Here is a 12,872-nt window from a genome sequence, read left to right on the forward strand (position 1 = left end):
CCATGGTAAATTGTCCCCTTAGTGCCCATGGATGTGTAGGTTAGGTGGATTGGCCATGGTAAATTGTCCTTTAGTATCCAAAGACGTGCAAGTTAGGTGGATTGGCCATGGTAAATTGTCCCTTAGTGTCCAAAGATGTGTAGGTTAAGTGGATTGGCCATGCTAAATTGTCCCCTTAGTGTCCATGGATGTGTAGGTTAGGTGGATTGGCCATGGTAAATTGTCCTTTAGTGTCCATGGATGTGTAGGTTAGGTGGATTGGCCATGCTAAATTGTCCCCTTAGTGTCCATGGATGTGTAGGTTAGGTGGATTGGCCATGGTAAATTGTCCTTTAGTGTCCAAAGATGTGCAGGTTAGGTGGATTGGCCATGCTAAATTGTCCCCTTAGTGTCCAAAGATGTGCAGGTTAGGTGGATTGGCCATGCTAAATTGTCCCCTTAGTGTCCAAAGATGTGCAGGTTAGGTGGATTGGCCATGCTAAATTGTCCCTTAGTGTCCAAAGATGTGCGGGTTAGGTGGATTGGCCATGATAAATTGTTCCTTAGTGTCATTAGGTGAATTGGCCATGATAAATTGAGACATTCCTTCAGTCAGAAAGTGGTGAATGTGTGGAATTCACGACCAGAGAAAGCAGTTGAGGCCAAAACATTGCGTGCTGTGATGGAGGAATTAGATAGAGCTCTTGGGGAGAAGGGGATGAAAGGATATGGGGTGATAGGGGAGGGGGTCTGCTCCCACAGAAAGCCGCCGAGGTAAAAACGCTGAATGTTTCCGAGACTGATGGGCAGCTGGGTGGACAGAAAGATGGGGAATTGGGTGCGGGCTATCTTCGGTGAGGAAGAGTGGGTGCCTGCTCACTCACACTACATCACTGAGATAGCTCATCAGGTCGGGAGGTTTTTGTCAGGGACTGCAGGGCTGTGTGAATGATGGAAGCTGGAAGCTTATTTTTGGAGGAGGCACCAGAGTGACGGTGGAACCCAGTAAGTGGCATGTTTGGAAATAATAACCTGACTAATCTCTGACTGACAATAAATTACGCTACTGCTACAACCTGGAAAATAGAACAAGTGGATTGTTTGCTAACTTCCAGCCATTGCAGAGAGGGTGTGATATGGACTGTGCTGACTGGCGATAAGTATTAACAGTAAGAAGTTTAACAACACCAGGTTAAAGTCCAACAGGTTTATTTGGTAGCAAATGCCACTAGCTTTTGGAGCGCTGCCCCTTCGTCAGGCGGAATGGAGAAATGCGCAGTGCTCCGAAAGCTAGTGTGGTATTTTGCTACCAAATAAACCTGTTGGACTTTAACCTGGTGTTGTTAAACTTCTTACTGTGTTTACCCCAGTCCAACGCCGGCATCTCCACATCATGATAAGTATTAACACAGAGTCCCAGCGGGGACAGGAGATTATTGGGGTTAATCTGAAGGGGGGGGTTTGTGTTATTGGGCGCACTGCTGTGTGAATGCTGGAGGTGTTACTAAGCTCACCTTTGGACAGGGGACAAGATTAACTGTGGTTCCAAGTAGGTATTTATTATTAACTATCGAATACCTACCCGGTTATGTGCGTGTGTGTGAGTGTGTGCTCATAAAGTATTCTAATGTTGTAATTACTGCCTGAAATTTAAACAACTATCATTGCCGAGAGGGGATTTCTGTTCCTAGTCACTGAAACCTCAATGTATTGCTGTCGGTATCCACTGACCTCTGCAATAAAGCATTGGCAAGTTAGTCCTGTACGGACACAGACAGGTAGAACGAGGGAGAAACAGAGAGAGGGAGAAAGGAAGGAAGAGAGAGAGAGATAGATATAGATAGAGAGAGAGATGGAGTTCGAGTGTAAGAGTTAAAGGGGGAGATAGAGAGAGTAAAACAGTTAGAATGCGAGAGAGTTAGATAGAGAGAGAGATAGTTGAGAGAGAGATGGAGAGAGTTAGAGAGAGTGTGGAGAGAGGATTGGAGATAGAGAGAGTCAGAGGGAGAGAGTTGGGGAGAGAGAGGGTTGGAGAGACAGAGAGAGGGTTGGAGAGACAGAGAGAGGGTTGGAGAGACAGCGAGAGAGAGGCTTGGAGAGAGAGGGAGAGAGAGTGTTGGAGGAAGAGGGACGGGGAGAGAGAGTTGGAGATAGACGGAGAGAGTAAGAGAGAGAGAGTTGGAGGGAGGGTTAGTCCAAAGATGTGTAGGTTAGGCAGATTAGCCATGGTTAATTGTCCCTTAGTGTCCCAAGATGTGCAGGTTAGATGGATTGGCCATGCTAAATTGTCCCTTAGTGTCCAAAGATGTGTAGGTTGGGTGGATTGGCCATGCTAAATTGTCCTTTAGTGTCCAAAGATGTGTAGGTTAGGTGGATTGGCCATGCTAAATTGTCCCTTAGTGTCCCAAAGATGTGTAGGTTAGGTGGATTGGCCATTCTAGTTATTTAAAAATCTGTGTCCACATGCTGCCACTATTATGGTACTGGCCGGCGTTGCGTTTTAACACAGAGTCCCAGCAGGGACAGGAGATTATTGGGGTTGATCTGAAGGGGGGTTTATGTTATTGGGCGCATTGCTGTGTGAATGATGGAACTAAGTTCATCTTTGGACAGGGGACAAGATTAACCGTGCTTCCAAGTAGGTATTTATTATTAATTATGGAATATCTACCTGTGTCTGTGTGTGTGTGTGTGTGTGTCTGTGAGCTCATGAAGTATTCTAATGTTATTACTGCCTGAAATTTAAACAACTATCATTGCCGAGAGGGGATTCCTGTTCCTAGTCACTGAAACCTCAATGTATTGCTGTCGGTATCCACTGGCCTCTGCAATAAAGCATTGGCAAGTTAGTCCTGTATGGACACAGACAGGTAGAACGAGGGAGAAACAGAGAGAAGGAGAAAGGAAGGAAGAGAGAGAGAGAGATAAAGATAGAGAGTTAAAGAGGGAGAGAGAGGAGGTAGGGAGATAGAGAGAGTTATAGAGTTACAATGTGAGAAAGCGAGGGAGAGAGAAAGGGAAGGGAGAGAGATGGAGAGCGAATGAGAAACAGTTAGGCTAAGAGACTTACAGAGTTAGAATGTGTGAGAGTTAGAGAGACAAAGTGGAGAGGGACAGGGAGAGAGAGAGAGGCTGGAGAGAGGGGATCATTGGAGGGAGAGAGAGAGAGAGTTAGTGATAAAGAGATGGGGGGGCGGAGAGAGAGAGGGCTGGAGAGAGAGAGAGGAAGGGGGCCTGGAGAGAGGGAACATTGGAGGGTGGGAGAGAGTGTTAGTGATAAAGAGAAGTTGGAGATAGAGAGAGAGTTGGGAGAAGGTTAGAGGGAGAGAGAGACAGAGTTAGAGGGAGAGATGTGCAGGTTAGGGAGATTGGCCAGACTAAATACATAGCAGTGGTCATTTAAAAATCTGTGTGCACATGCAGCCACTATTATGGCACTGGCCGGCATTGTGTTTTAACACAGAGTCCCAGCAGGGACAGGAGATTATTGGGGTTAATCTGAAGGGGGGTTTGTGTTATTGGGCACACTGCTGTGTGAATACTATAAGTGCAGATAAGCTCATCTTTGGACCGGGCACAAGATTAACCGTGCTTCCAAGTAGGTATTTATTATTAACTATAGAATACCTACCCGGTTATATGTGTCTGTGTGTGTCTGTATGTGTGTGTGTCAGTATGTGTGTGTGTGTCAGTATGTGTGTGTGCGTCAGTATGTGTGTGTGTGTCAGTATGTGTGTGTGTGTCAGTATGTGTGTGTGTCAGTGTGTGTGTGTGTGTCAGTATGTGTGTGTGTCAGTGTGTGTGTGTGTCAGTATGCGTGTGTGTCAGTGTGTGTGTGTGTCAATGTGTGTGTCTGTATTGTGTGTGTGTCAGTGTGTGTGTGTGTCAGTATGTGTGTGTGTCAGTATGTGTGTGTGTCAGTATGTGTGTGTGTCAGTATGTGTGTGTGTCTATGTGTGTGTGTCTATGTGTGTGTGTCTGTATGTGTGTGTGTCTATGTGTGTGTGTGTCTATGTGTGTGTGTGTCTGTATGTGTGTGTGTGTCTGTATGTGTGTGTGTGTCTGTATGTGTGTGTGTGTCTATATTGTGTGTGTGTCTATATTGTGTGTGTGTCTATATTGTGTGTGTGTCTGTATTGTGTGTGTCTGTCTGTGTGTGTGAGAGAGATGGGGAGAGAGGGTTACAGATGGGGAGATGAGAAAATGTGTGTGGAGTGGCTGTTTGTTACTCTGTGTTGGAGCAGCAGGATGGGGGAAGGTGTGTACTGAACATGGACAGTTTTTGTCAGGCAGTGTGGGGCTGTGTGAATGTTGGCACCGACAAGCTCACCTTTGGCAGTGGGACCAGACTCACCGTGGAACCCAGTAAGTGCCGCATTGTGAAAGAACCCAGTGCTAAACCCCGATTGAAAAGAATGCCCTGAGTGATGTAGCCAGGATTACACAGCTCCTGTCCAATTCCACACCAGACCCTTCACCCCCCAGTGCTGGCAATGGGACGCTGGGGAAAGAGGGAGCCTCAGAGTTCTTGTAAAGGGATCAGTTAGTGTGTGGCTTCTGGAGGTTTCAGCAAGCTGGTATTCGGAGGTGGCACCAAGCTCCTTGTCCATCCTGGTAAGATCTTCCCGCAAGATGCTGCCTATAATAAACATGGGAATGGTCTTGTAAACTCGCCCTGGCCACTGCTCAGTGGACACTAAGCAGGTCCAGATCAACTGGAGCTCATTCATAACTCAATAGGTTGTACTGATGGGTGAGAAGGATTGAATGGAGATTGATCTCAGGGAGATAGACTGTCCGGCACTTGCTGAAGAATTGATCTGGTAATGTAGCTAATGTGAAATGTGATGGACACTCCATGTTGTGGGTGTCCTCACCGAGACATCTGGTGCAGAGAGTTTCTGTGCTGGTGTGTACTGCTGTGTGAATAACAATGTTAAAGTTACCTTTGGACCTGGTACCAAACTCGTGGTACGACCGAGTAAGTGTGGTTAATTTTGATCTGATTTATTATTGTCACATAGAGTCATAGAGGTTTACAGCATGGAAACAGGCCCTTCGGCCCAACTTGTCCATGCCGCCCCTTTTTCTAAACCACTAATCTAGTCCCAATCGCCCGCATTTGGCCCGTAATCCCTCGACACCCATGGAACTGTCTAAATGCTTTTTAAAAGACAAAATTGGACCCGCCTCTACTACTACCTCTGGCAGCTTGTTCCAGACACTCACCACCCTCTGTGTGAAAAAAATGCCCCTCTGGACACTTTTGTATCTCTCCCCTCTCACCTTAAACCTATGCCCTCTAGCTTTAGACTCCCCTACTTTTGGGAAACGATATTGACATCTTTGGACACTAAGGGACAATTTAGCATGGCCAATCCACCTAACCAACAAATCTTTGGACACTAAGGGACAATTTAGCATGGCCAATCCACCTAACCAACAAATCTTTGGGCACTGAGGGACAATTTAGCATGGCCAATCCACCTAACCTGCACATCTTTAGTCAGGAGGTTTTTGCTAGCCAGTGTAGGACTGTGTGAATAGTGGGAACCTCAAGCTGGTTTTTGGAAGTGGAACCACGCTCACGGTGATACCCAGTAAGTGTTGTATTTCTGTTAGAATAATATTAAAAATCAAAGGGCAAATTTATATGGCCAATCCTCCAAACCTGCACATCTTTGGACACTGAGAGGCAATTTAGCATGGCCAATCCACCTAACCCGCACATCTTTGGACACTAAGGGGCAATTTAGCATGGCCAATCCACCGAACCCGCACATCTTTGGACACTGAGAGGCAATTTAGCATGTGGAGGGGGTCTCTCTCTCTCTGGAGTTACTGTAAAGGGAGAGGCTACTGTGTGAATACTGGAAGCCTGGGTAAACTGGTGTTTGGAAGTGGCACCCAACTCACTGTCAATCCGGGTAAGAGTTCGATCATAGATCCCCCTGTCATTCACACGGCAATTATCTTTCCAACTGATAACGCATAATGTAATAATGTACGGATTGTCCACTGAGATCTGGATGACACCAAACTATCGTTTTATGTTGTGGTAATGAAATGGGAGGCTTGAATGAGATTGGAACTCTGTAAAATATTCGACACCGGTTAAGAAATGGACCTGGAATAGTGATAGACCGTAGTTGTAACCTACAGTTCATCTCATGAATAGGAGATACAGAAAAAGTTAAAGTTTAAAGTTTATTTATTCGTATACATTAACACTGCAATGAAGTTACTGTAAGAATCCCCTAGTTGTCACACTCTGTTGGGTGCACTGAGGGAGAATTTAACACCTCACCGGCGCTGTCTTTCGGACTGCGGGAGGAAACTGGAGCCCCCGGAGGAAACCCACGCGGACAGAGAGAGGCAGACAGAGGTAGTTAACACATGGGGCAAGCAATATACAACAAGCAGATATTGGGGAGGTCACTGTATTGGGGCTCTGAAGCCTCATCCCTTTCTGCCTGTCTCTGTTTGAACAGTTTAATATGTTTAAACACGGAGACCTCTTGCTCTTGTTGGGAATATCAGTGCGGTTTATAAATTCACAAACACTGGCCCCAAACTAAACAGCACCTTAAAACAGGACAGGGCAGAGAGTGTGAAATGTGACTGTTGTCCGTGTGGATTGTTTAAACTCCTTGATAAGAAGCTCTCTTCCATTTTCAAACCTTTCCCCTGTTTGTGTAACGTCTCGAACTTTCCCCTGACCCTATCTGTGAGTCTCTGTCTGTGTCTCTGTCTGTGTCTCTGTCTGTGTCTCTCTGTCTGTGTCTCTCTGTCTGTGTCTCTCTGTCTGTGTCTCTGTCTGTGTCTCTGTCTGTGTCTCTGTCTGTGTCTCTCTGTCTGTGTCTCTCTGTCTGTGTCTCTCTGTCTGTGTCTCTGTCTGTGTCTCTCTGTCTGTGTCTCTCTGTCTGTGTCTCTGTCTGTCTCTCTCTCTGTCTGTGTCTCTCTGTCTCTCTCTCTGTCTCTCTCTCTGTCTCTCTCTCTCTATTACTGTCCCCAGAGATTGAATTGTGTCAGTAATGTCTGCGTCTCCAATGCTTCAGCCACATGAAGCAGACAATACACAAAATGGAGAGACGGGAGGGGGGTATTGAAGCTCTGAAGCCTCATGGTTTTCTGTCTGTCTCTGTTTGAACATTTTAAAACACTGAAACACACCTAACCCGCACATCTTTGGACACCAAGCGGCTTTTTAAAAGACAAAATTGTACCCGCCTCTACTACTACCTCTGGCAGCTCGTTCCAGACACTCACCAGCCTGTGTGTGAAAAAATTGCCCCTCTGGACCCTTTTGTATCTCTCCCCTCTCACCTTAAACCTATGCCCTCCAGTGTTAGGCTCCCCTACCTTTGGGAAAAGATTTTGACATCTTTGGACATTAAGGGGCAATTTAGCTTGGCCAATCCACCTAACCTACACATCTTTAGCCAGGAGGTTTTTGCTACCCAGTGTAGGACTGTGTGAATACTGCGAGCGACAAGCTGGTTTTTGGAAGTGGAACCACACTCACGGTGATACCCAGTAAGTGTTGTATTTCTGACAGAATAATATTACAAATCTAAGGGGCAATTTAGCATGGCCAATCCACCCTAACCTATACATCTTTGGACACTAAGGGGCAATTTAGCATGGCTAATCCACCTAACCTACACATCTTTGGACACTAAGGGGCAATTTAGCATGGCCAATCCACCTAACCTGCACATCTTTGGACACTAAGGGGCAATTTAGCATGGCCAATCCACCTAACCCACACATCTTTGGAGTGAAAGGTTTTTGTCAGAGAGTGTGGGGCTGTGTGCAGGATGGAACTAACAAGCTCATCTTTGGAACTGGCACCCAACTAAATGTGGACCCCAGTAAGTGTTGGATTTGATTTATTATTGTCATTTTATTTAAATACAGTGAAAAGTATTGTTTCTTGCGCGCTATACAGACAAAGCATACCGTTCATAGAGAAGGAAAGGAGCAGGTGCAGAATGTAGTGTTACAGTCATTGCTAGGGTGTAGAGAAAGATCAACTTAATGCGAGGTAGGTCCATTCAAAAGTCTGACAGCAGCAGGGAAGAAGCTGGCCTTGTGTCGGTTGATACGTGACCTCAGAATTTTGTATCTTTTTCCCCGATGGAAGAAGGTGGGAGAGAGGGTTTTTGTTTGGAGGGCCGATGCTGTGTGAATGTTGGAGGAGCTTTCGGCAAGCTGATATTTGCGGCTGGAACAAAGTTAACGGTGACACCCAGTAAGTGTTTGCAATCTTTGGAACCTCGGTGTTGCTGTCCCAGTGTCGAACACGTTTACATAGCAGTGGTCATTTAAAAATCTGTGTCCACATGCTGCCACTATTATGGTACTGGCCGGCATTGCGTTTTAACACAGAGTCCCAGCAGGGACAGGAGATTATTGGGGTTAATCTGAAGGGGGGTTTGTGTTATTGGGCACATTGCTGTGTGAATACTATGGGTGCTGCTAAGCTCACCTTTGGACAGGGGACAAGATTAACTGTGGTTCCAAGTAGGTCTTTATTAATAACTATAGAATACCTATCTATTGATGTATGAGTGTGTGTGTGTCTGTATTGTGTGTGTAAGAGAGTGTGTGTAAATGTTTGAAGTGCTTTAAAACTTTAAACTTTACAATGTTAAACTTTAAGCGTGATGCCTGAAGCTCGGGGTCAGTTCTGCAGGGAAGGAGAGAGATGGACAGAGAGGATCGATGGACTGAGGTCACAGGAATATAGAATTCATGCAACCTGGGACATGAAGCTGGTGTCTGCTGCTTGTAATAACCTTGCTGGGTTAGAACAGGCCGCTTAATTGTCCCTTAGTGTCCAAAGGTGTGTGTTTTTGACGTCTATTTGAACATAGTTGTGAAGCAAGTCTAGATTTCAGATTGGAATCTTACTGGGGTTAATCTGAAGGGGGTTTGTGTTATTGGGCACATTGCTGTGTGAATACAGGAGCTGGAAATAGGATCATCTTTGGGCAGGGGACAAGATTAACTGTGGTTCCAAGTAGGTATTTATTATTAACTAGAGAATATCTACCCGGTTATGTCTGTGTATGTGAGTGTGTGTGTGTGTGAGAGCTCATAAAGTATTCTAATGTTGTAATTACTGCCTGAAATTTAAACGACTATCATTGCCGAGAGGGGATTCCTGTTCCTAGTCACTGAAACCTCAATGTATTGCTGTCGGTATACACTGACCTCTGCAATAAAGCATTGGCAAGTTAGTCCTGTACGGACACAGACAGGTAGAACGAGGGAGAAACAGAGAGAGGGAGAAAGGAAGGAAGAGAGAGAGAGAGATAAAGATAGTTAGAGAGAGAGATGGAGTTAGAGAGAAAGAGTTAGAGGGAGAGAGAGGAGGGGAGGGAGATAGAGAGAATAAAACAGTTAGAATGTGAGAGAGTTAGATAGAGAGAGAAGTTGAGAGGGAGATGGAGAGAGAATGAGAGAGAGTGTGAGAGAGAGTGGAGAGAGTGGAGAGAAAGAGGGTTGGAGATAGAGAGAGTTGGGGAGAGAGAGAGAGGGTAGGAGAGATAGCAAGAGAGAGGGAGAGAGAGGCTTGGAGAGAGGGAGAGAGAGTGTTGGAGGAAGAGAGATGGGGAGAGAGAGTTGGAGATAGATAGAGAGAGTAAGAGAGAGTGAGTTGGGGAGAGAGTTAGTCCAAAGATGTGTAGATTAAGCGGATTAGCCATGGTTAATTGTCCCTTAGTGTCCCAAAGATGTGTAGGTTAGATGGACTGGCCATTCTAGTAATTTAAAAATCTGTGTCCACATGCTGCCACTATTATGGTACTGGCCGGCATTGTGTTTTAACACAGAGTCCCAGCAGGGACAGGAGATTATTGGGGTTAATCTGAAGGGGGGTTTGTGTTATTGGGCACACTGCTGTGTGAATACTGCAAATAAGCTCATCTTTGGACAGGGGACAAGATTAACCATTCTTCCAAGTAGGTATTTATTATTAACTATAGAATACCTACCCGTGTGTGTGTGTTCATAAAGTATTAATAATGTTGTAATTACTGCCTGAAATTTAAACAACTATCATTGCCGAGAGGGGATTTCTGTTCCTAGTCACTGAAACCTCAGTGTATTGCTGTGGGTATACACTGACCTCTGCAATAAAGCATTGGCAAGTTAGTCCTGTATGGACACAGACAGGTAGAACGAGGGAGAAACAGAGAGAGGGAGAAAGGAAGGAAGAGAGAGAGAGAGAGAGAGAGATAGTTAGGGAGAGAGTTAGAGAGAAAGAGTTAAGGAGGGAGAGAGAGGGGAGGGACATGGAGAGAGTTCTAGAGTTAGAATGTGAGAAAGTTAGGGAAAGAGAAAGGGTGGGGAGGGAGATGGAGAGAATGAGAAAGAGTTAGGCTGGGACAGTTACAGAGTTAGAATGTGTGAGAGTTAGAGAGAGTGTAGAGAGAGGGGGCTAGAGAGAGAGAGAGGCTGGAGAGAAGGGGTCATTGGAGGGAGAGAGAGAGTTAGTGACAAAGAGATGGGGGGAGAGAGAGAGATGGTTGGGGGAGAGAGAGAGAGGGACAGAGTGGGAGAGGGCTGGAGAGAGAGGGGGTGCTGGAGAGAGGGAACATTGGAGGATGGGAGAGAGAGTTAGTGATAAAGTGACGGTTGGAGAGAGAGAGTGATGGGGTGAGTTAGAGAGAGAGAGGGAGAGAGAGAGTTGGGGAGAGGGAGAGAGAGAGAGATGGGAGAGTTAGAGGGAGACAGGGGGAGAGTTAGAAGGAGATGGAGAGAGTTAGAGAGTCGGGGAGAGAAGGTTAGAGACGGGGAGATGAGAAGATATGCATGCAATGGCTGGTTGATTCTCTGTGTTGGAGCAGCAGGATGGGGGAAGGTGTGTATTGAACATGGACAGTTTTTGTTAGGCAGTGCGGGGCTGTGTGAATGTTGGAAGCGGCAAGCTCACCTTTGGCAGTGGGACCAGACTCACCGTGGAACCCAGTAAGTGCTGCATTGTGAAAGAACCCAGTGCTAAACCCCGATTGAAAAGATTATCCTGAGTGATGTAGCCAGGATTACACAGCTCCTGTCCAATCCCACACCAGACCCTTCACCCCCCAGTGCTGGCAATGGGACGCTGGGGAAAGAGGGAGCCTCAGAGTTCTTGTAAAGGGATCAGTTAGTGTGTGGCTTCTGGAGGCTACAGCAAACTGGTATTCGGAGGTGGCACCAAGCTACTTGTCCATCCTGGTAAGATCTTCCCGCAAGATGCTGCCCTTAATAAACATGGGAATGGTCTTGTAAACTCGCCCTGGCCACTGCTCAGTTGACACTAAGCAGATCCAGATCAACTGGAGCTCATTCATAGCTCAATAGGTTGTACTGATGGGTGAGAAGGATTGAATGGAGATTGATCTCAGGGAGATAGACTGTCCGTCACTTGCTAAAGAATTGATCTGGTAATGTAGCTAATGTGAAATGTGATGGACACTCCATGTTGTGGGTGTCCTCACCGAGACATCTGGTGCAGAGAGTTTCTGTGCTGGTGTGTACTGCTGTGTGAATAACGATGTTAAAGTTACCTTTGGACCTGGTACCAAACTCGTGGTACGACCGAGTAAGTGTGATTAATTTTGATCTGATTTATTATTGTCACATACAGTCAGAGAGGTTTACAGCATGGAAACAGGCCCTTCGGCCCAACTTGTCCATGCCGCCCCTTTTTCTAAACCACTAATCTAGTCCCAATAGCCCGCATTTGGCCCGTAATCCCTCGACAACCATGGAACTGTCTAAATGCTTTTTAAAAGACAAAATTGGACCCGCCTCTACTACTACCTCTGGCAGCTTGTTCCAGACACTCACCATCCTCTGTGTGAAAAAAATTGCCCCTCTGGACCCTTTTGTATCTCTCCCGTCTCACCTTAAACCTATGCCCTCTAGCTTTAGACTCCCCTACTTTTGGGAAACGATATTGACATCTTTGGACACTAAGGGGACAATTTAGCATGGCCAATCTACCTAACCAACACATCTTTGGACACTAAGGGGCAATTTAGCATGGCCAATCTACCTAACCAACACATCTTTGGACACTAAGGGACAATTTAGCATGTGTAGGGGGTCTCTCTCTCTCTCTGGAGTTACTGTAAAGGGAGAGGCTACTGTGTGAATTCTGGAGGCCTGGGTAAACTGGTGTTTGGAAGTGGCACCAAACTCACTGTCAATCCGGGTAAGAGTTCGATCATAGATCCCTCTGTCATTCACACGGCAATTATCTTTCTAACTGATAACGCATAATGTAATAATGTACGGATTGTCCACTGAGATCTGGATGACACCAAACTATCGTTTTATGTTGTGGTAATTAAATGGGAGGCTTGAATGAGATTGGAACTCTGTAAAATATTCGACACCGGTTAATAAATGGACCTGGAATAGAGATAGACCGTAGTTGTAACCTACAGTTCATCCAGTGAATAGGAGATACAGAAAAAGTTAACGTTTATTTATTAGTGTCACAAGTTGGCTTACATTAACACTGCAATGAAGTTACTGTAAGAATACCCTAGTTGTCACACTCTGTCGGGTGTACTGAGGGAGAATTTAACACCTCACCGACACTGTCTTTCGGACTGCGGGAGGAAACCGGAGCCCCCGGAGGAAACCCACGCAGACAGGGAGAGGCAGACAGAGGTAGTTAACACATGGGGCAGGCAATATACAACAAGCAGATATTGGGGGGGTCACTGTATTGGGGCTCTGAAGCCTCATCCCTTTCTGCCTGTCCCTGTTTGAACAGTTTAATATGTTTAAACACTGAGACTTCTTGCTCTTGTTGGGAATATCAGTGCGGTTTATAAATTCACAAACACTGGCCCCAAACTAAACAGCACCTTAAAACAGGACAGAGCAGA

The 12,872-nt window shown here is 45.9% G+C and overlaps 1 protein-coding gene across 3 annotated transcripts in view; it reads left to right on the forward strand.

Annotated features, from left to right (window-relative positions):
* The window catches only part of LOC144487166 (M1-specific T cell receptor alpha chain-like), a 212,460-nt gene that overhangs the window by 142,606 nt on the left and 56,982 nt on the right, over nucleotides 1–12,872 (forward strand). Inside the window, exon 1 of one of the 3 annotated variants that reach the window (XM_078205225.1) lies at nucleotides 8,281–8,505. The exons of 1 other annotated variant lie outside the window; for it this stretch is intronic. In XM_078205225.1, the coding sequence (XP_078061351.1) occupies nucleotides 8,325–8,505 (181 nt within the window). In that variant the 5' untranslated portion in view covers nucleotides 8,281–8,324. Of the gene's footprint in view, nucleotides 1–8,280; nucleotides 8,506–9,600; nucleotides 9,948–12,872 lie in introns of those variants that run through there. One more of the 3 variants, XM_078205227.1, reaches the window with a different exon arrangement.

This window comes from Mustelus asterias, unplaced genomic scaffold (assembly GCF_964213995.1).
Source record: "Mustelus asterias unplaced genomic scaffold, sMusAst1.hap1.1 HAP1_SCAFFOLD_629, whole genome shotgun sequence".
NCBI lineage: Eukaryota > Metazoa > Chordata > Chondrichthyes > Carcharhiniformes > Triakidae > Mustelus > Mustelus asterias.